Raw genomic sequence first — 20,879 nt, forward strand, 5'->3', positions numbered from 1 at the left:
CCTCCCCACTCTTCTTCCCGGCCCCCTTCCCAACTTCTGTTTACTCCCCAAATTACTCTGATTTTTCTTGCTTTGTTCCGGGAATCTCGCCCAGAATTTGGAAGAGGGACTGTTGGCTCGAGGGCCTGGAGGACGGGGAGGGGTGAAAGGAGGAGAGGCCGGCAGTTGGGAAGAAGGGAAAACCTGAAATCCAGTTAGCGTGTGGGTGCTGGGGAAGCAGGGGACCAGAGGCTCCTGGTCTAAAAGTGGAGGGAGGAGGGATGGGCCTGGGGGTCATCAGAGGGATGGGGTGGATGGAAAGAGAAAGGGTAAGCACCACTGCTGATGGGAGACAGCAGATGAAGGGCAAAGAGGCAGACACCCGTGGGAAGGGGCCAGGGAAACTCGCCCTGAAATGCACCTGCGGAAACGTGTCAGGGGGCCAGTTGGGCTACGGCGAGAGAGGGGTTTGGGAGGCAAGGGGGCGGTGGGGAGGCACTCCTTAAACAAACTGTCAGAAACCCTAATAATGTGGTGGGGCCAAGGGAGTCTGGAATGATTGCAGAGGGGCAAGTGTGCAGGGTGAGAGCTGGCTGAACACCTGGGAGGTGGGGGCGGGATTGGCCATTTGAAATTATGGGGGTGGGGGGAGGCAAAAGTTATAGGAACCCACACTCTGGGTGCTCTTGGGAACACTGGCCAGAAAGGTGGACACCCCACCACCACCACCCTCCCTCCCCTCATTCAAGGCAGCCCGTCCTCCATTCCCCTACTTTCCCAGAACCTGTCCCCCACTCCATCTCCACCCAGTGTCAACCAGTGGGTTACGTGGACTCTTCAGCAGTGCTATGCCCAGGGTGTCTCCCCGCCCACCGCTGCCCTCCCCCAGGCCCCGCCCATCCCCAGCACTCCTAGCCCAGCCTTCCTTCCTAGAGGGAGGAAGAGGGACCGGTTCCTTCAGCAACCCACACCCTCCTGGCTTTGGATTATGCAACAGCCATCTCATTCTTTCCTAAAACAGGGGCTCTGGGCAGTGACTAAATTTAAATTCTGGGCCTCCAAGCAAGAATGCCAGGGCTTCCTGAACTTTTAGGAAAATATAAAAGAACCTCACTCTCAGCACTGCCCCCCAGGCCTACCCTGGGTGCCTAGAACCCGCATTTGGGGAGTAGGGTCTTCCAGCAGCCCTGAGACACTGGTGCAGTTGGCCAGGTAGGGAAGTGGGCTTGGGGGAGCGGAGGAGGCAGGAGGAGGCAGCTCTCTTCCACTCTGCAGAGGCTCTGTGACCTCCTGCCCCAGGCTCTGACCCCAGGGTGCAGAGCTTTGTCTTGTCCCCAAACCTGTATCGCTCTAGTTTGCCCTGCACGTGGCTCTAGCCAGGGCTTTTCTCCTGGGCTCCAGCTGCCTGCTCCTGAGTAAGACAGAAAGGCCTGTGGGAGGCTGGGATGGGGAGGACATGGCTGTGCTCCCTGCAGGCTCCCAGTGTGTGGTTTATTTTTATTTTTTATTGTTTGGGCTCCTCCTTTGTGAGTTATATTGCAGAAAAGCCCAATATTCTAGCCTCTCACATACACCACTCTCTTCTCAATACTCCCTCCTCCTCCTCCTTCTTCTTCTTCTTGTCCAATGAGCTATTCATTGCACTATCTTCTTATTTTAAAAAAATATATTTTATTGATGTTTTACAGAGAGGAAGGGAGAGAGACAGAGAGTTAGAAACATCTGATCAGCTGCCTCCTGCACACCCCCTACTGGGGATGTGCCTGCAGCCAAGGTACATGCCCCTGACTGGAATCGAACCTGGGACCCTTCAGTCTGCAGGCCGATGCTCTATCCACTGAGCCAAACTGGTTAGGGCAATACTCCCTTCTTAAACTCCCCCTTACCCCTTGCCACATCTCTGCCATTACCACCACCCATAGAGATTTCCCCTGTTTAATGCTCCCACCTGCCCAGCATGGTCCCTCCCTGCAGTCTAAACTGGGTTGTACAATCCAGAATCACCCACCACCTCAACATTGCACTTCCCCTCTCCCCTGCCCTCCGGCATGGAAGTCGAGAGCTGTATGCTGTCAGAGCTGGGATCTGACCAGGCTCTTTCTTGCAGACTGAGACTCATGAATTTGCTTCTCTTCCCTTTGGGAAGGCCTCCACCTCAGCATCCAGAGCAGGGATCTGAAGCACATAGTGGGCACTCAGGATGGAGTGTGCGCCAAGGTGCAAACCCCTGGGAATCTGCTGGCCTCTGTGTGAGAGGAGTTTGCTAAAAGCTCCTGCCAGAGCTGCGAAAAGGCCCAGAGTGTGTTCAGGGTTCAATAGGCCCCAGGATAAATCAAAGAGGGCTTCCTGGAGAACAGGCGTTTACAACAGAGTTTGGGAGAAGAAACGAATATGGTGGAAGAGAGTGGAAGGTGGAGGGCGTCTCAGGAGGGACACCCTTTGTGTAACAGATATGAAGGTAAAGTATAGCTATGTGTATCTACATGGGTTAGCACACAGACTTATATTACCTAACTCTGTTCACTAAGAGGGCCTAGAAGCAATGACATCCCAACAGCAGTGAGTGCTCCTAGATTCTAGATCTTGGTTTCCAAACATCATTCTCCAATACAAGGAAACAGAACCTCTTCCAGAAACAGCTGCTTCTAGGCTGGAGGCAGGGAAAAACAAGAGAAGTTGGAGCGTCTTGTAGAATCAGAAAGTAAGGAAGCAATCAAAAGGATGGAAGCATATCAGAGAGGTATGGGAACCAATCTGAAAGAGCTCCCAGTGGTCAAAGCTGAAAAAAAATTGTGCAATAAAAGAAACAGTATTGGACTAAATAAGGTATAAAATAAATATACACGAATGCACACTGGTTGTGTGTGAGGGCTGCTGTAACACAGTACTGTAAATTGTATTGTTTCACTGTTTGGGAGGCCAGACGTTCAAAATCAAGGTGCTGGCAGGGCCACACTCCTTCTGAGACTCCAGGTGGAACCCTTCTTGCCTTTCCCTGGCTTCTGATGGTCACCATCAGTCCTTGGCCACTCCCTGAGCTGAGGATATAGGAATAAGTCTTTTCCCATTAAATGAGCTATTCCTGTTGGTCAGTTCTTCCTAATGTTTCCCCATCTGCTCTTAAAGTGTTTCATTACTATAACTATCTGACGGTTTGGGTTCTCATTGTCTTCACCTGTACCGTGTAATAGTTTCCTATGGGCTGCCAAGTTTTCAGACACTATCTATTCTATACCTAGACAATTCTTTCTGAAATGAAAGTAGAATATATATAATTCATCTGCTCAGAAACTTTCAATGACTCCTATTAACTCCAGTATCAAGTCCAAATCCTTGGTTTTAAATCCTCCAGTTCTATAACCCCTATTATTACTTGACAAGAACCCCTTACCCCTTAACCAAATATGCTCTTTGAATTCAGATATCTGAACTTCTGCTCACAATCACATTCCTAATCTTTCCCTTCTTCTCCAGATAAAGGGAGAGAGTGGACATTGCATCTAGAAAAAACAGACAAGCAAATCAACAACAACACTATCTTTATATATAAAAGCCTAACAAGCATTGTCCCCTCGGGAGTTCAACTGGGAGACCAGGAGTTCGATCGCTCGCTATGATGTGCACTGACCACCAGGGAGTGGCACAGAATGAAGGAAGGCCCCAGCCAGCAGCTGGAAGGCCCCAATCGGCCCTGATCGCCAGCCAGGCCTAGGGACTCTACCTGTGCACAAATTTCGTGCACCGGGCCTCTAGTGTAAGGATAAGAAGGATCAAAGGCCAAGTGAACAGAGAGGTAGAAGAACTTAAGTTTGCCTGAAAGAATCAAAGAAGGCTTCACAAAGGAGGTGATGCTTTGGTTGATTGTTAAGAGGAGTAGAAGTTTGTGAGGGAGGGAACTAGGGGAAGGGTCTAAGCCAGTTACTAATGCTGTGGCCCCACCCCATAACAAAGAAACAGAATTTCCGGAGGATGAGGCCCAGAAATCAGGATTTTAAAAAGATTCCCAGGTGATTCTAATGTGCAGCCAAGGTTGAGAACCACTGGTCTAAACAGAGGCAGCAGCACCTGTCTTTCACAAACACATGGCTGTTTATCATTTGTCTCTTCTTAACACCTCTTCCCCTCTGTGAAATGGAAGTTGCAATACGTACTTTGCAGAATTGTGATGAGTGTTAGGGATAATCCATGTAACATACATGGTAGGCACTCAATAATTTTTTTTTTTTTTGGTAATGAATGAATGAAGTGTCAAACTCAGTTCCTGGCACACACCAAGGTACTCAGTTTTTGTTGAATGAATGATCCTACCCTGGGTCAAACCTGTGGTGTCCACAGCTGAAAGTCTACGCTTTGGAAGGCCTCCTTGGACTAGAAAAGCTCCAGAGACAGGCAATGTCTCAGCCAGGTGGGATACCAGCCTTTGAGAACTAAACAAACAGATGCGGGCTCTTCAGTCTGAAAAGGAGGCAGAAATATTCAGTTTCAACTCAGGTTCAATAAATGCTTACTTATTTTTTGCATAATTCTCACAATGCTTCATGATGACATCCAGATAAGAGACATATTCAGAGAAGTTAAATACCTTGCCAAAGCCCACACAGCTGGGTGGTGAGATCCACTGGATTCCAAGTTCAATGCTCTTTTCACTTCAACACAAAGACTTTCATGATGTGGAAAAACATGAAGAGTTTGGCTAAGTTTAAAAAAAAAAAAGAGTTTGGCTAAGTTAAATACAGTCTTTCCCCCCCTAAATTCTCTAAATACTCAAACCACAGGTAATTTCTAGAGCAAGAGAGAGGTTGTTTTAAGATAAATAAAAGGAAGGGTTCTCTTCTATTGCGAGTGGAGTAGGAATAATCACAAGAAGTGTATTATGATAATCAGCACAGACCGAAAAAGGAAAGAAGTTAGAAAATAATAAAATGATAGGTAAAAGATCTCTGGCAAGTCATGCAAAGACTAGACCTCTTCTTCAACTTCTTGAGCTGTGAGAATACCACAAGCTTAAGACCGGGCTCTTTCCAAAGGCAACCTGGGACTCTTTGAGGTCTGGGCAGGCCTGCTGTGCCCTCCCATAGCCTGTAATAAAACATTGGTTATAATAAATATTTCTTTTTTCCTCCCTCAAATTTTGTCCTGAGAATCTAGAATTTAATACTAGACAACCAGAGTAAGCTTAGGGAAATAGCAACTAAATCTCATACATCAAAATCAAATATAGCCCTGGCTGGGTGGCTCAGTTGGTTGGAGCATCGTCCCCTAGCACCAAAAGGTTGTGGGTTCGATTCCCAGTCAGGGCACATACCTAGGTTGCAGGTTCAGTCCCTGCTTGGGGCATGTATGGGAGGCAACTGATCAATGTTTCTCTCTCACATCTTCATTTCTCTCCCCATCCCTCTCTCTCTCTAAAATCAATGAAAACATATTCTCGGGTGAGGATTAAAAAAAATCAAATATATGCAAAGTTAATGTATGCAATAAATTATATTTCTGTATATTAGCAATGAACAATTGGACATTAAAATTAAAAAGAACATTTACAATTGTATAAAAATATGGAATACTTAGGGAATAAATCTGACAAAGGATCTGCACACTGAACACTAAAGAACATTGCTGAGATCAATTAAAGAAGACAAATAAATGGAGGGACATACCATGTTTGTGGATTTGAAGACTGCATATTGTTAAAATGTCAGTTCTCCGAAAATTGGCCAATTAAAATCCCAGAGAACTTTTTTTTTTTGGTAGAAATTGGCAAGGTGATTTTTTTTAAAAAGTGTTGCCACAAATTCACAGTGAAATACAGTGAAAGCTCGCGATGACAAATTTAGTCTTTCTATTTATTTGCTTTAAAGATTTTTAAAAGTTCATTTTCAGAGACGAGAGAGAGAGACATTGATGTGTCAGTGAAGCATAAATCAACTGACTCCAGCACGACCCCCACTGAGGATGGAGCCCACAGTCCCAGCATATGCCCGGGAATCAGGAATTGAAGAGGTCATCTTTCTGTGCACGGATGAGATCCAGCCAACTGAGCCATACCTGCCAGGGTGGCAAGCTGATTTTTCATATGGAAATACAAAGGATCAGATCTGGAATAGCTCAAACCAACTTTAAAAAAGAAAAACAAGCCCTGGCCAGGTTGTTAATTGGAGCATTGCCCTGTACATTAAAAAAAAAAAAAAAATGTTGCAAGTTCAAACCTGATCAGGGCCCAAGCCTAGGTTTCAGATTTGATCCTTGGTGAAGGGTATGTAGGAAGCAGCTGACCGATGTTTCACTCTCACATTGATGTTTCTCTCTCTCTCTCCCTCCCTCTTTCTCTAAAATCAATAAAAACATATCCTCCAGTGAGAATTTTTAAAGTGTAAAAAAAAAGAATAAAATTGGAGGACTTATATTACCTGATTTCAAGACTTATTATAGAGTTCTAGTAATCAAAACATAAAGATAGAACAGTGGAATAGAACAGAAAGTCTAGAAATATACTCACATATACACGGTCAATTGACTTTTTATCATTTTCTTAAATTTTTTTTTTACTTGTTCAATTGATTTTTTACAGAGGTGTGAAGGCAATTCAGTAGAGAAAGGATAGTCTTTTTAACAAACGCTGCTGGGACAATTGGATATCCATAGGCAGAAAGTAAACTTTGATCCATATATCACACCATATACAAAATCTAACACAAAATGAATCATATATCTCAATAAAGTTGTTAATACATAACCTCAATCTAATAATGAGCAATCAGATAAAATGAAACTGAGGGACATTATCCCAAATAATTGGCATATACTCTTCAGAAAATACTGAATTACTGTCCCAGACTAAGAAGACTAAGAAGACAATGTGGGATCCTGGGTTAGATTTGGTACAAGAAAAAAGATTATTAGTGGAATAATTGGTGATGTTTGAATAAGGTCTGTAAATTACTTAACAGTATTGTACCAATGTTAATATCCTGGTTTTTTTAAAAAATATATTTTATTAATTTTTTACAGAGAGGAAGGGAGAGGAATAGAGAGTTAGAAACATCGATGAGAAACATCAATCAGCTGCCTTCTGCACACCCCCTAGTGGGGATGTGCCCACAACCAAGGTACATGCCCCTGACTGGAATCGAACCTGGGACCCTTGAGTCCGCAGGCCGACGCTCTATCCACTGAGCCAAACCGGTTAGGGCAATATCCTGGTTTTAATGATTGTACTATGGTTATGTAAGATGTGAACATTAGGGGAAATTGGGCGAAAGACATGGAATTCCATGTACTATTTTTGCAAATATTTACAAATATAAAATTGTTTCAAAATAAAAATAATTTAATGAATTATAACTTAAATGCAAAACCTAAAAACCATAAAACTGCTAGGAGAAACATAAGAGAATATCTTTGTGATCTTGGACTAGGCAAAGATTTCTTAAATAGGACACCAAGCCCTAACTGGTTTGGCTCAGCGGATAGAGCATCGGTCTGCGGACTCAAGGGTCCCAGGTTCGATTCCAGTCAAGTGCATGTACCTTGGTTGCGGGCACATCCCCAGTGGGGAGTGTGCAGGAGGCAGCTGATTGATGTTTTCTCAATCATCGATGTTTCTAACTCTCTGTCTCTCTCCCTTCCTCTCTGTAAAAAATCAATGAAAGATATTAAAAAAAATAGGACACCAAAAGCATGATTCATAAGTTAAAACTGGATAAATTAGACATCTTCATGATTAAAAACTACCCTTTGAAAGACACTGTTAACAGAATGAGAAGACAAGCCACAGACTGGAAGAAACTTTTATAAATTACATATCTGATTTAAAAAGGATTTAAAAAATATATTAAAAAAAACTTTCAAAATGTAATAGTAAGAAAAAACCCCTCAGTTTTTAAAAATGGGCAAATGATTTGTACACTTCACCAAAGAAGATATATGGATAGCAAATAAGCATGTGAAAAAGATGCTCAATGTCATTAGTCATTATGGAAATGCAAATTGAAACTACAACAAAGTACCACTACAAACCTATTAGGATGGCTAAGATCTAAAAGAATGACTGACAATGCCCTCGCTGGCTTGGCTCAGTGGATAGAGCGTCGGCCTGAAGGGTCCCGGGTTCAATTCTGGTCAAGGGCACATGGCCGCGTTGGAGGCATTCAGGAGGCAGCCAATCAATGATTCTCTCTCATCATTGATGTTTCTATCTCTCTCTCCCCGTCCCTTCCTCTCTCTGAAATCAATAAACACACACACACACACACACACACACACATATGTATAAAATTAAGTATACATCTACCTTGTAATCCAGCCATTTACTCCTAAGTACTCAACAGAAAATGAAATATATGTCTATACAAACATGAGTGTAGCCTTATCTATATATATAAAAGCTCAAGCGACTGTTATACCCGGTTGACTGAACGACCAGTTGACAGGTCACTATGACATGCACTGACCACCATGGGGCAGACAATGCAGAAGCTGCCCCCTGGTGGTCAGTGCACTCCCACAGCCAACCTCCCACGGTCCCTCCCCCCAGCCAGGCAGCTCCTATCAGGACTGGGTGAGATGGACCTGATCGCCCTGATTGCCCCGATTGCCAGCCAGGCCAAGAGACCCCACCCATGCACGAATTCGTGCACCGGGCCTCTAGTGTGTAATATTGTCCCAAACTGGAAACAACCAAATGTTCATCAATAAGTGAATGATAAATTGTGGTATATCCATACAATGGCATACTACTCAGCAATAAAATAGAATGAACTATTCATATACAGTAGGTCCTCAGGTTACATCAGAGATCCATTCCTATGGCACGATGTAACATGATTTTCACCATAAGTCAGAACTCCCCCACATAAGCACCTACGTCACTCACATGGAGCACATACACAGCAGTAATGAAGTGAAACAGTAAAAAAAAAAAAAAAAAAAAAAGAAAGATAACAATTCCTGACCTTTACTTGTGGTAAATGAATAAAAAAAACACATAAAGCACATATGTACATACGTTGAAATGATGGAACTTTTTTTTCTAAATAAATGGGAGATGGCTATGTAACCACGAAATGACGTATGTCGATTCCGACATAACCTGAGGACTGTCTGTATACAATAATGTAAATAAATCCCCCCAAAATTATGCTGAATAAAAGAAGCCAGATCTTCCCCAAGAGCATATACTGTAAGATTCCATTTATATAAAATTCTAGAAAATGCAAACTAAACTAATGACAAAAGCAGATTAGTAGTTTCCTGCAGATGAAAAGGAGGGATTATAAAGGAGCATGAGTACACTTTTGGGCGTGATGGAATGTTCGCTATCTTGATTGTGGTGATATTTTCATGGGTATATACAAAAGTTATCAAATTATATGCCTTAAATATGTATGGTCTACTATATGTCAATTATACCTTAATAGAGCTGTTTAATCAAATATATTTAGATAGCAAGCACAAATTATCCTAATTAGGTTCTGAGAATGTCAACAGATTGAGGATTCACCAAAAAGGCCAGCCCCATTTGGCCCCTGAAGATGAGGAAATCCTGAGTAGAATCACCAACCATCAGTAACATTTCAGAGACACCTTCCACCATTTCTCTCCATCTCAGGCTCTCGCTAGCTAGCTAGTTTCTGGAGGGGGTCGGGAGACCCCGTCATGACCATGGGCATGACTCTGGGAGCTGCCTGGCTGGTCACTCTTTAGCTGCCTTTGGGAATAGCTGAGTTGACACTGGAGTATTTTCATAGCTCAGGAAGAGGGGGTGGAAGGGAAGAAATGAAGGAAACAGAGGGAGCTGGCGACAAGTTAAGGAGAGTATCCACAGCTATGTAACTCAGGGCTGGAAGGGGGCTAAGAAAACACATGTTTCAATACTTTTTTTTTTTTTTTAAATAAGAATACCAAGATCTTGATCTTCCCATCACAGAATTGGAGCTCTAACCTAGGTTCTCAATTTTTCATCAACACCTATTTCCAGCATGCCAGCGGTCACTGTTTATGGTGTAAGAGATGATGGCTTCTGTTTCATTCAACATTTGTGGAGTATCCATTTATAAGAATAGGATAAATCCCAGAGTCTGAAGTAGCTCACGGGCTAGCAGAGACAGGTCACACACAGGTGACTTTCATAATACAAGTATGATTGTAATAAATGCTATAAATGAGGTGCAAACGACATAGTATGACGATACAGAGGGGAAAAACCTTCCGATTTGGGGAAGGGATTTGGTGATGGGAGGAAATCAAGGAAGTCCTCCCCAGAATGACAATAACACCTGTTTAGAAGGTACTCCATAAATGTTTGTATCCTTCATCTCTTCACATTATGACTCCAACCTCACTTTCTTATCACACCAGACTGCTTCGTTCCTGACATTCCAAATGTTTGGACATTCCGAAGTTTCATGCCACTGTGCCTTTTGCATTCGAAATTCTCTCCTGGATGGAATGTCCCATAGTGAGCAAAAGGTTACAAGAAATGGAGCTCGGAAGAATATAATGCAGGTAATAGTAGAGCTCAGGAGAATGTAAAGCATATAGTTACATTAAGCCCACGAACTATGGAGGCCACCTTCAAGCTCTTCATTTGCCAAAAAAAAAAAAAAAAAAAAAAGATAGTAATAAGATTCATCTCATAAGATTATAGAATATATTAAAAGGAATCCCCGCAAAGCTTTTAGCATCACATCTTGCGCGGACCACGGCTCAGGAAACACTGGCAAGTATTTATCCGTGCGCTTCTATCTTCTCCGCCCGCCCAGGAGCCACCCCGCTACCGCCCCGTCAGCGCCCAGACCGCCCAGCGCTGCGCGCGCGCCGCCACGTTGCCGCCTCCCACTCCCCGATACCGCCGTTTGCCAACCCCACCCAGCGCTAGGTACCCGGTTCACCGGGCCGCGCCCGACCCTGACTGAGCTCTCCAATTGGCTCTTGAAGGTGCCTGTCGTCCTAGGTCGTTTCGGATTGGTCGAGGGTGGTAGTGGAAGGCGGGTCTTAGGGAGTAGGTAGGGCGGGGACCCGGATGTGTGTGGTGGTGGCGGCCCAAGAGCTAGAGTGCGCGCTGAGAGGCCTATGGATGAGGAGGACGCGGCGGCCCCGGTAGGCGGGGATCGGGGGCGGGGTCCCAGAGATCCCGGGTCTCCCCGGGGCCTGAGGCGGGAGGCGGGGGTCAAGGGCGGCGCCTGACGCTCTTGCCCGGAGGCTCACCCCGTCGGGACCCTCGCCCCGTGCCAGGCTGGGGGAGGCTGGGCGTCGTCACACTGACAGGCTGGCCGCGGGGCCCTCGGCTCTCGTCGGAGGGACCGGGCCGTGCGGTGGAGGCGGGGTTGGTGCTGCCGCGCTGTGGGGCTCTGGGGGTCAGCCCTGGCCGAGGGAGGCCAGTCACAGGCCGCCCCGCAGGTGCTTACCCTTTTAGGCCTACCCTGACTGAGCACCTACTGTGTGCAAAGCACTGTCAGGCCTGAGGGATCCCCTGTCTCAGGGTTTGGGGAATAGGAAAAGCACCTCACCCTTTTCTCACTTTTGGCTTCAAGGAAAAATTCATTCATTCATTCATTCATTCATTCACTCACTCGTTTGTTCATTCATTCACTCATTCACTTATTCGTTTGTTCGTTCGTTCATTCATTCATTCATTCATGTGTTAGCACCATTGGTGGTTCCAACACCCAGATCATCCGGCTCCTCTCCATCTTCCCTGCTGCCATCTCTCATCGGAACTGGTGCCACAACCTCGCCATTCGTCGTCCACCACCCTCGCTCCTCTTTTTGTCAATCCTCCCACCACAGCCTGACTGATCTCTAAGACCTGGCAAACCCTACGTTCCTGTCGTTTCCCATCACACTTGGAATACATTATCGACGCCTCACAATGGTCGCCAGGGCCTTGCTCCGGCCCCTGCTCCTCCTCGCCCCCCTCCAGGGTCATCTTCCCCGTTTCTCACACGCCAGCCACCCTGGCCTTTTATTTCTCTGCAGGCCAGCTCCCTTCCGCCCCAGGGCCTGCGTCCTGGCCGCCGGGGCCGGAGCACTCTTTCTTGGACGTGTTACGTGCCTGGCTCCTTCTCCTCTCAACTCTGATGTCACCTCCTCAGAGGGGGTTCTTCTTTAGACGGAGGTCACCCCATGTTCCTGATCCCCTCACTCCGCCTTTCCTCCCGTGTCTGACATGGTTACGTCTGCTTGTCGCCCGGCATGCCTGCTTACACTGCAGTGGGAGCCCTATGAGAGCAGGCGTCCCCGCCATCGCGCGCACAGTGTGTCTGCAGCACCTAGAACTGTAAATGTTCGTGGAAGGAAAGGATGAGGACGGAGATGGTGGAGGTCGATCTGGGCAACTGGCTTCCAGTCCAGCGCCCTCCCCAGGTTTCTGGTGAATCGGGCGGAGATGCTGTGCTGAGGGCCTGCTTCCTCCTCAGCCCCTGTCTCCCCACCCACAGGTTTGTTCTCATGAACAAGATGGATGACCTCAATCTGCACTACCGGTTTCTGAACTGGCGCCGGCGGATCCGGGAGATTCGGGAGGTCCGGGCCTTCCGGTATCAGGAGAGGTTCAAGCACATTCTTGTGGATGGAGACACTCTGAGGTGAGTTTGGGGGAGTTTTCCACGTTTTCCTTCTTGTGCCAGATCTGAGAGCTGAAAACAGGCGTCTTTTTGAGGCAGAGGACAGTCTGCACAGCCCTGGGAGGGGAAGGCTGTTGACCATGGCGGCCTTTCCGAGGGGAGCAGTGCCGCTCCCCCTGCACTTGCTTCTGCCGGTGCCTCGGGGTCACTCTCCTCGTCTCATCGGAAGCAGCCCTGTGAGAGGCAGGAGGCTGCCGGGCGTCTCAGGCGTTGCCCCAGCGCCCGAGAGTGAGGTCCTCCATCTTGTGCAGAGGACAGACCTGTGGGTGGGAGAGGCGGATTGTTGAGAGGTTCCAGGGGTCTCCTTCCTGTGTCTCCTTGCCTTAGGTGAAGAGTGGCCATTTCCAAGGCAGAGGAGCTCCTGTCTGGGGAAGGACAGTTCTGTAATGCACCCTGCTCACCACCCCACAGCCCTTTGGATTGTGTTTCTTTTCTCTCTCTCTTCGGGCTTGTACCCCTTCCCCGACTCCTTTCGAGCCTAACTCACAAAGTTGTCATTGACGGGGGGAAGAGAGTAGTGCTATGTAGCCTGGAAACAGAAAGCGGAGGAGTGGGGACTGCATAACCGTCTTCCAGTCTGCGAAGGGCTCTGGTCCAGAGCATAGAGGACAGAGCCAGAGGAAAAGGGCCGGAGCTGCAGCAGGAGGGATTGAGGTCAGACAGTTGTGAGACCCCTCGTAAGCAGCTAAGGGGTCTGCTTTCGTCTCCCCCTGGAAATGAGGAAACCAGGCTTGCAGTGGTCAGGGTGGGTTGGACCCTGATTGGAGGCAGCGAGAGGACCTCAAGGATCTTGTTATGGTGTCTGTGCAGATGTCCTCAAGTGTGGCCTAATGGATTCTCCTCTGTGCTGGCCTTCGCAGGGTGGGGGCTGGAGATGAGGCCCTTCCCCCAACTCCTGGGCTCGGTTGCTAATGAAACTTCCCACTCATTCCTCCTTCAGTTACCATGGAAACTCCGGTGAAGTTGGCTGCTATGTGGCTTCTAGACCTCTGACCAAGGACAGCAATTATTTTGAGGTGGGCAGAGCAGGGGGTGAGATTGTTAAGCTCCAAGAACTTTTCTTTTTTTTTTTTTTACTGGATTCACAGTCTGGGCCTTTTCATTTTCCATGAGAGCTATCCTGTTGACCTGTTGGCTGGGGAAAGGGCACAGGATAGCATGGTGCCTAATCTGAGAGATAGGTGCCCTGGAGTCCTGTCACACCGCCCCTTCTGCTCTCCTGCCCCTCATCTAAGTAGACTTTGACCTGTGTCCTTGCCCACCCATTAACCCAAGCCCAGCATCTACTTCGTGTCCTATCCATTAACTGGAAATTATTTTCTAAGTAATCATGGTAAAGTAGGCCCCACTCTCTCAGTTCCCCCTCTGAGTGCCTGTCTTTTTATCTGATTCCCATGTCTGTTGTCTCTTTGAGCCTCAGTCCCCTTTGATGTCTAGCCTCCCTTCCCCACACGAGCAGCAGCTTCCATTTCCCATCTGTGCTAACTGTGCCCTGCTCTCCTCTCTCTAGGTGTCTATTGTGGACAGTGGTGTCCGAGGCACCATTGCTGTGGGGCTGGTCCCTCAGTACTACAGTTTGGATCACCAGCCTGGCTGGTTGCCTGACTCTGTAGCCTACCATGCTGATGATGGCAAGTGAGTTGCTTCCTGCGGAACCTAACCTCCTGCCTATGGATTCGGGGTTAGGGAATCTATACTAATAAAAGGGTAACATGCTAATTAGACTGGGTCGACTGGCCATCTTCCAGACATCTGACTTCCTTCCAGACAAAGCCATGGTGGTGGGGGCCGAGACAGAGGCAGTTAGGGGCGATCAGGCCAGCAGGGGAGGGCAGTTGGGGGCGAGATCAGGCAGTCGGACATACCCCAAGGGGTCCCTGATTGGAGAGGGTGCTGGCTGGGCTGAGGGACTCCCTGCCTCACCCCCTGTGCACGAATTTCATGCAACAGGGCCACTAGTCTTAGATATAAAGGACTTCCTCAGAGTGGCTTTTGCCATTCCTTCACCTATCTTGGGGTGTTTTCATAGACTTTTCTGATCAGGACAGGAAGATGGCCTAATGGCTACTCTTGGAGGTTTGTAGACTTAGAGGAAGTGTGGAGCTTGTGCTAGGACATAGGTAGATGTCGTCACAGAATGACTGGGAGCATCAAGGTGAGGCCTCAGCTGTTGGCACTGGGGAGAAGTTGGGAGGCTCAGCTCAGGCCCTGTGTCTGCGCTACTCTGTCCACAGGCTGTACAATGGCCGAGCCAAGGGCCGCCAGTTTGGATCAAAGTGCAACTCCGGGGACCGGATTGGCTGCGGTATTGAGCCTGTGTCCTTTGATGTGCAGACTGCTCAGATCTTCTTCACCAAAAATGGGAAGCGGGTAAGTGGAAACCCCAGGTTGGTTTTAAGCAGTTTGGAGCGGTGTAAGAATTTGTGAGAGTCATAAGAATCTGCTGGCTGGCGCTTGCCCAGGGACCCACAGGCTCAGTTCCCATCTCCTTCAGTCCAGCCTCAGGTTCTCCTGAAGTCTCCTGCGTGTAGGAGAAGACGCTTCCCTGCCCAGGTGAAGCTGGGGCATTACCCAGATGAAAGATGCAGAGGGGCAGTTAGTGCAATGGAGGATGAGCAGAAATTGTGGGGGACAGAATTGGGGGAGGGTTTTGAGCAGGAACAAAGAAGAGAAGTTATGGCCTGGCTACATAAGCTGGAGGTCCTCTTTGGGTTTTTGACTTGAATGCTTTCGAGGATATGTCCTTTCTGTGTTTATTTTCTTTGTTTCACTTCTCCTTCCCTTTCTTCCGAGAGAGACTAGTAGTAGGGAAGAGATGGGATAACGCACACAGCAGGGAGAGCCACCAGCTCTGTACCCCACCCTGGGAAAATTGCTTCCTCAGGCCCAGGCTGAGAAGCCCTATTCCCTCAGCACCTAGGCCTCAGCGCTTTCCTGCCTCAGAGCACACGCACTCATACCAAACGTATTTGGCAGCAAGTTGAGAACCTTGTGTTTGCCTTCTAGCTCTGTGCATACCTTGCTCGGCTAGGAGTACTTAGCAGCTTTACATTTTTTTCGACACCTCTGTTTTTCTGTCTGTCAGTGTATGTGATAATTATTTTTTGCATCATCTCAAAAGTAGCCTGTAAGAATTAGATGAGCTATGCAAAAGTGAGCCTGATGGCAGCTCCCTCCCTCCCCCGCTGCAGGTGGGCTCCACCATCATGCCCATGTCCCCAGACGGGCTGTTCCCAGCAGTAGGCATGCACTCCCTGGGTGAGGAGGTACGGCTGCACCTCAACGCTGAGCTGGGCCGTGAGGACGACAGTGTCATGATGGTGGACAGCTATGAGGACGAATGGGGCCGGCTGCATGATGTCAGAGTCTGTGGAACTGTAAGTGAGGGGCAGTGGGGGTGGGCGGGAGGGCTGGGCAGGACACCTGTGGGCCACATCAGCACGTCTGAATTGCTTAAAATCGGGGGTGAGGACAGTGTCTTTTGTAAGGTTTTGGAAAATGGGAATTTTGGCAGGATAGCCTGGGGGAATCTTGACATGATTTTTTTAATCTGTTTTCTTCCTAGCACGGATTCGCTTTCTTCCCATCCCCTTCATTTTGAGAGCTTTACTCTCGGAACAAGTAGTAGTTCTCCTTTGTCTTCTTTGGTTCCTTTGACACCTGGGGAGCCCTGCTGCCCTGCACACCTGCCTTTGAGAGGCTGGGCCTGATTGGGAGGCAGGATGCCTGGCTCCCCCGTTGGGCTTGATCACAGCTTAGCTCCCCAGGCTTTCCATTCACTGCTGTGGGGCACGTGTGGTCACAAGTCCTGCTCATGTGGAAAGGTTCTTTGAGATCATTTTGAGTAAGCGTCAATGTCAATGTCTTCTGTCTTCCCTCTACATTTTATAGAGGGTGAGACTAGAGGCATAGAAAGGTCAGTGAGAATCCTTGACTGGTCACAACTTGCTTTTTTATACACCTTGTCATGCCTGCTTTAGTCTTTTCCTGGATTTTAAATTTCCTTGGGACGCTTATGCACCTTCACATCTACTCTGTACCTTATGCTAGGTTGGGAGTGAATGGATGCTGAGCTGGGGTCTGGCCCTGGTCCCTAGTGGACTGTACAGACCTCCCACTTCGAATTGTCCCTCTGCTGCCCCCTTGCTCCCAGTTCAACCTTTTCTCCATCCTCTGGCCGCCTCACCCCAACCCAGGCTGTTTTCAAATCAGCCTTTGATAGCAAAACAGAAGCAGTGGGGGGGTTGGGGGTGGGAGTGGATTATGAGCAAGGCCCCTCTCCCGCCCTTCTGGAGTTCAAGGTGAGTTAAACTCAAGGAAAATGGCAGAAAGTGTGTCGTCCTGTTGCTTCGGACACTCTGCCCCCCCTTCTGACACGAGGGTCCAAGGACTGCAGTGGCTGTGAGTCAGGAGGCCTCCGCTGTCCACTCCTAGGCCATTGTCTCTTCTCTTTCTTTTCCACTTCCACCACCATTTTGACAACATCTACAGATTTGAACTTGGGACTGAGCCAGGGCTGTGTTCCCGCTCTCGTCCTTGACCTCTCCTCAGGAGTGTTTTCCTGGCATCCTTTCCCTGCCTGGACCTGTCCCCATCTGTTCCCGGCTCCTCCCAGGCAATCTTTTCTAATTGATGCAGAATCCTGTAGACATTTATAAATAGCCTTCATTCCTCTCTGCCCTTCCCCCAACACCCTCAGGCCATGAGTTGAAGAACTTTTTTCTTTCTTAGACATAAGCTGTTAAGTTTGGCTCCTTTTTTCAGACCCCCACTCCAGCTTCTCACAGCTAGCAGGGGGGCACGCTACTCCCTGAACACTTGCTCCTCTGGGGCAGATTGGGCATGCGTCTCCTGAAGGAAATGTGCCTTTATTCCAATCTTGCCAACTGCCCCAACTTTCAAATAAGGGTGATTTACCCAGTTTCTTCCATTCGCTGGGCCTCCCATCCCACTTGTCTCTTGATCCCCTCCCTTTTGTCACCATGCACTGAATTTCTGATCCAGCAATCAAAGTTGTGTCATCTAGAGGGGCCTAGGAGAGGTCATTTGGACCGTGCCTGTGCCTTCTATTTCTGTGTTCAGCACGGCTCTTTCTCCTCTTGCCTTTCCTGTTTTATCATTCCCCTCTCTGGGAGCCCTTACCTTTACTGTGTTGAAGCTTGTTTATCCTGCCCTGGGTGATGTTCCCAGGAGAGCACCCTTTAGAGCCATAGAGATTTTGGAGAGGCTTTGGTGCCATCCTGTCCAGGGTTTCTTAGTACGAAGGCTGTTGGGCATTTTAGATGAGACAGTTCCTTGATGGACAGGATGCTTAGCATCTCTGCCTCTGGACATTGTGACAGCCACACATCCCCAAATATCATGTTATGCTATTGATGCAAAAACAGTCCCAGAGAAGTGAAGAGACTTGTTCAAATGTCAAAAAGTGAATTTGTACCTGGCCAGTGTGGCTCAGTAGTTGAGCATCGACCTATGAACCAGGAGGTCACGGTTCGATTCCAGTCAGGGCACATGCCTGAGTTGTGGGCTCAATCTCCAGTGTGGGGTGTGTGGGAGGCAGCTGATCAGCGATTCTCTCTCACCATTGATGTTTCTCTCTCTTTCTCTCCCTCTCTCTTCCTCTCTGAAATCTCTCTCTCTCTGCATTTCTGAAATCAATAAAAATATATTTAAACTTTTTAAAAAAGTGAATTAGTGACAAAACTAAGCCCAGATATTCATTCTTTGACCCCTACCCACTGCCTTTCCACTGTCTAATATGTGCTGTTACCTTCTGTCCAAGTCCGCTCTCCTATCGCCACTCAGCTCCCTTCCTCCTGCCCCCTTCTCCTAAAATGAATCTGCAGTTCCTGGGCCTCAATTCCTACTTCCCAGGGATTCTCTTGTCCTTCAGCCAAGGCCCTCCTGGGTGAGTTTATTTGGTTGCCTTGGAATTCTTTTATTCCTAGCCTTTTTCTCAGTTTTGGAATCTCAATCATCCTTTCTTCTCCCGTCTCACTGATTCTTCCCATAAAGAAAAGCAAATTCAATTTCTGACTTTTTTTCTCTCCTACATTCATTATGAAAAATTTTAAACATACAGAAAAGTTGAAAAAACAGTACAGTGAACACTCATAAACCCACTACCTAGATTCAACAGGTGCTAATTTGCAGTCATGTTTGCTTAATCTGAGTGTCTATATTAGTCAGACCTGGCTCTTTATTTTTTTTAAAAAATATTTTTTATTGATTTTTAGAGAGAGAGGAAGGGAGAGGGAGAGAGAGACATTGATGTGAGAGTGAAACATCAATCAGCTGCCCCCAGCATGCCCCCTACCAAGGATTGAACCTGCAACCTGGGCATGTACCCTGACTGGGAATCAAACCAGCAAACCTTTCGGTGCACGGAAAATTCCCTGACAATGCCTAACCAACTGAGCCACACCGGCCAAGACCTGACTCTTTCTTGAGTGGAATTCTTCCCCTGCTTCCTGTGGCCTCAGTTTCCCCTCTGAAAGAGTCCCCCTTCCTGGAACTCTGAGGGTGTTGGAGTGTTGCTGCTGCATTGCTCAGGAATGGGGGTGTTGCCCCTCACCTCATCCATGCCCCAAGGCCTTGCACAATAAGCTAATGAGTGGAGGCTGGGGGATACGGTTGGTAAAGCTTGGAGATTAGACTCATTCTCTCTTTGTTTTCTAGTCAGAGCTCCTCTGACAACTCCTTAGTGACAGGGCAACAGCTTTGGTACACAAAGGGGGTGAATGAGGCCTCACCCTCCCAGGGGCCCTTCATGGCCCCAACTCAGGGGGAGACCATGTTGGGGCCTGACTGGCTGGTGGGGAGCATGTTCTTGGTTCCTGTTTCAGCTGCCTCTAGGCCCTCAGGGCACAGCCTTTAGTTGCTCCTGTCAAGAGGGATTAGGGCTTCCGCTGGCAAGAGGAGGGCAGATACCAGTAGGAGAGCACAGGCTGGGAAGTGCTGCTGGTACAAGGAGAGGGGGAGTGCAGCGGGCTGTCTGCACTCTGGTCTGCAGCCTCCACTCTGGCATTGAGTCCACCTATTTGGCCTCTCAAGGCTTTGGTTGTGTTTGGAGGGACACATGAGAGTCAGGAGGGTATGAGAGCCCCAAGGAAAGGGATCGCTCTACCTCCACCAAAGATACAGAAGAACATTCCTGCAGATTGGGCACTGCCTGAAGAGGAACACCAGGGGAGGACAGTTGGTCAGTTGGGGTAGGGTCATCTGGGAAGTGGCCATTTGTCTTGGGGAAACAGTACTTAGTGCTGGGAGCCTAAGGGACTGTTCCCGTTGGACATAAAGGCTGAGATGAAAGATCATTTCCTAATTTGTGACGGGCATTTCCAGTCTGCTGTCGCTTTGGGGTGACTATTAATGTTTAGGGAGCACTGATAGGTTGGCCTGTTCCAGTATAACCTCCATTTCTGATTTATGGAAAGGCAGAAATGTGTATTGATCACCTACTGGGTGTCAGGCTCTGTGCTAAGCACTTGACACTTAATTGAGTCTTCTCACCTATTTTTAGAGGTCCTGATTTTACTGATGAAGAAATTTAGGCTTAAAGAAGTGCTCAAGGTTAGTGGCTAGTAAGTAATAGGAGTTAGGATATGAACCCCGGCCTGGTTGATTCTCTTTCAAACTAAGGGGCATCTGAGGCACAGATTAAGGGACCAGCATCAGGCTCTAGCAACTAAGATTCTCCTCTAGGAGCCTAATAGCCCTAGTCTAAGGAGGGGAGGAGTGCATTGAAGCAAGGATCTGTCAGGGAGGCCAAACTTGCCCTCACTCCATCCCTTAAGTTCTCCGAGAAGGTTCTGGAAAGCTTAGGGGGACTTTGCCCAGGAGCAGGTACCGTATTTGCCGGCGTATAAGACGACTGGGCGTATAAGACGACCCCCTAACATTTCCACTCAAAATACAGAGTTTGTTATATACTCTCCGTATAAGACTACCCCCTCTTCCGCACACCTTCCACACACCAAATAAAAGGTAAAACAATATCAGATTTGATTTTAACATTTTAATTTATATTCAAATGCTTATGACATGCAGGAAAACTGTCACAAGGCTGTATGTAATCAAACATATACATAAAACAGTGCAAGTTTATTACCGGTAAACATACCGGTAATTCACTAAAGAAAACACACTCTATAGACTGGTACCGTAGATGCTTCTCAGGAACACAGGCAAGCAGCCCACAACCTAGAGGGACTGTCAATGATAGAAGTAAGATAACAAATAGAGGTAGAGAGCAAGTGCCGGGCAAGTCCCTAGCAA

The 20,879-nt window shown here is 47.7% G+C and overlaps 1 protein-coding gene across 1 annotated transcript in view; it reads left to right on the forward strand.

Moving 5' to 3' along the window:
- The first annotated feature begins 10,968 nt into the window (after positions 1-10,968).
- SPRYD3 (SPRY domain containing 3) overlaps positions 10,969-20,879 on the forward strand; it is a 15,448-nt gene continuing 5,537 nt past the window's right edge. Inside the window, exons 1-6 of the mRNA XM_006757025.2 lie at positions 10,969-11,076; positions 12,417-12,563; positions 13,543-13,618; positions 14,113-14,237; positions 14,837-14,972; positions 15,794-15,979. Of these exons, the coding sequence (XP_006757088.1) occupies positions 11,000-11,076; positions 12,417-12,563; positions 13,543-13,618; positions 14,113-14,237; positions 14,837-14,972; positions 15,794-15,979 (747 nt within the window). The 5' untranslated portion in view covers positions 10,969-10,999. The remainder of the gene's footprint in view (positions 11,077-12,416; positions 12,564-13,542; positions 13,619-14,112; positions 14,238-14,836; positions 14,973-15,793; positions 15,980-20,879) is intronic.

This window comes from Myotis davidii, unplaced genomic scaffold (assembly GCF_000327345.1).
Source record: "Myotis davidii unplaced genomic scaffold, ASM32734v1 scaffold233, whole genome shotgun sequence".
Lineage (NCBI taxonomy): Eukaryota > Metazoa > Chordata > Mammalia > Chiroptera > Vespertilionidae > Myotis > Myotis davidii.